Genomic DNA, 1,771 nt, shown 5'->3' with positions numbered 1-1,771 from the left:
AACATTCTAATCTCTTGAAATAATTAAAATAGATTTTATATAAATTATTCAAGATTGATCACAGAAAGAATAAAAGGAAGAAGTTAGAAGGGAAACTATAAGAATACAAACCAAAAGTGACAATATTAAGATATTATAAAGCTACAAAGAGTATCACATATGTAAGTATAAAAAACTGTTGCCGGCCGTGTATTCCGACTTACAGCACAGAGTAGAACTACCCCGTAGGATTTCCAAGGAGCAGCTGGTGGATTCAAACTGCTGACTTTTTGGTTAACAGCCCAGAGCTCTTAACTACTACACTACCCGGGCTCCGTATAGTTAAAAAAAAAAAAGAAAGAAAGAAAATTAATAAAACAAATCAGAAAAAGAATCCCATTGCCCTCTACTGGTTTCCAACTCATAGCGACCCTGTAAAACGGAGTAGAACTGTCCCATAGAGTTTTCAAAGAGAAGCTGGTAGATTGAACTGCCAACTTTTTTTTGGTTAACAGCCGTAGCACTTGACTACTAAGCCACCAGGGTTTCCACACCACAAATATAGAGCATAATAACTATTATATGATCATTTATGATACACTGGTGTTGAATATTTTATGTATTAAAATTATCCTATTTATATTTTTAATTTATGATTTTTTAATCAATCTAATTTTTAGATGCACAAGGAAAAAAAAAACAATTATGTCCACCTCCACCTCACCTTCCCAATACTCAAGATATGCAAACGACAGTGAATTATGAGGATGGAGAAAAAATATCTATTCTCTGTCAAGAAAATTACCTAATTCAGGATGTAGACGAAATCGTGTGCAGAAAAGGAAGATGGCAGTCTCTACCTCGCTGTGTTGGTTAGTAGTTCGTAACTTGCTTTAGAACATTCATTCAAAAGGAGGTTAATACTCTACAAGGCTTTGCATAATTGAACAAGAAGAAGACCTTCCTTTAAGTCTTTACCTAAAACAGTGAATTATAATCTTTGTGCCCAAATTAATCAGCGTTCATTCACTTATACTGTGAAATAAATACAGACAAAAGACTTAGGGATATTATTTAAAAATCAGATAAAGATTTTTATTATTATTTCATTCCTCAGGATGAACAGGAGAAGAATGAAGGGGGATACTTAACAAGAGGATAGTAGCATAGATATTGTGGCGATGGATATCCTTGAAAGTTTCAGAGATATGTTGTTTTTAAACAATGATTTATTTAAATAACTTTTATTTTATAATTACAAATACTATTTTTTTAGTTTTTTAATTTAAACATATTTATGTTTGACCCTTTGATCTCTATTGTTCATACAGAAAAAATTCCATGTTCTCAACCACCTCAGATTGAAAATGGAACAATTAATTCAACTATATTTTCAGAAGAAAGGAAAGAAACATCCAAACCCAGATTCTACCCACATGGCACTAAATTAACTTATATTTGTGAAGATGGTTTCAAGCTATCTGAAGAAGATGAGATAACATGCCACATTGGAAAATGGAGTTCTCTACCTCAGTGTGTAGGTGAGGGCATATAAACAAGTTAAATTCTGTTTTCAGAATAATTTATTAAAAATAGTCAGTTCTCATCAAAGTCATAAGACAATATGTAATTTAGAGATATATATGTTTATATATTTCACCATTAAAATGATTTTTTGCATAATCAAATCAATTTTATTTTTGTTAATTTCACTAGTTCGTTATAAAACTACTTTAAACTCTGCCATTTATTTTGTCTTAAAATACAATGCATGGAATAATTAAACCTAGCT

At 31.1% G+C, this 1,771-nt stretch overlaps 1 protein-coding gene across 1 annotated transcript in view; it reads left to right on the top strand.

Annotated features, from left to right (window-relative positions):
* CFH (complement factor H) overlaps nt 1–1,771 on the top strand; it is a 253,742-nt gene that overhangs the window by 94,375 nt on the left and 157,596 nt on the right. The window contains 1 exon segment of the mRNA XM_023737009.1: nt 1,311–1,520. Within this exon segment, the coding sequence (XP_023592777.1) occupies nt 1,311–1,520 (210 nt within the window).

The sequence above is a fragment of the Trichechus manatus genome, unplaced genomic scaffold, assembly GCF_000243295.1.
Source record: "Trichechus manatus latirostris isolate Lorelei unplaced genomic scaffold, TriManLat1.0 scaffold00095, whole genome shotgun sequence".
Taxonomy (NCBI): Eukaryota; Metazoa; Chordata; class Mammalia; order Sirenia; family Trichechidae; genus Trichechus; species Trichechus manatus.
Note: the sequence above shows the minus strand (reverse complement) of the source record. Positions and strands in the feature narration are given on the sequence as shown.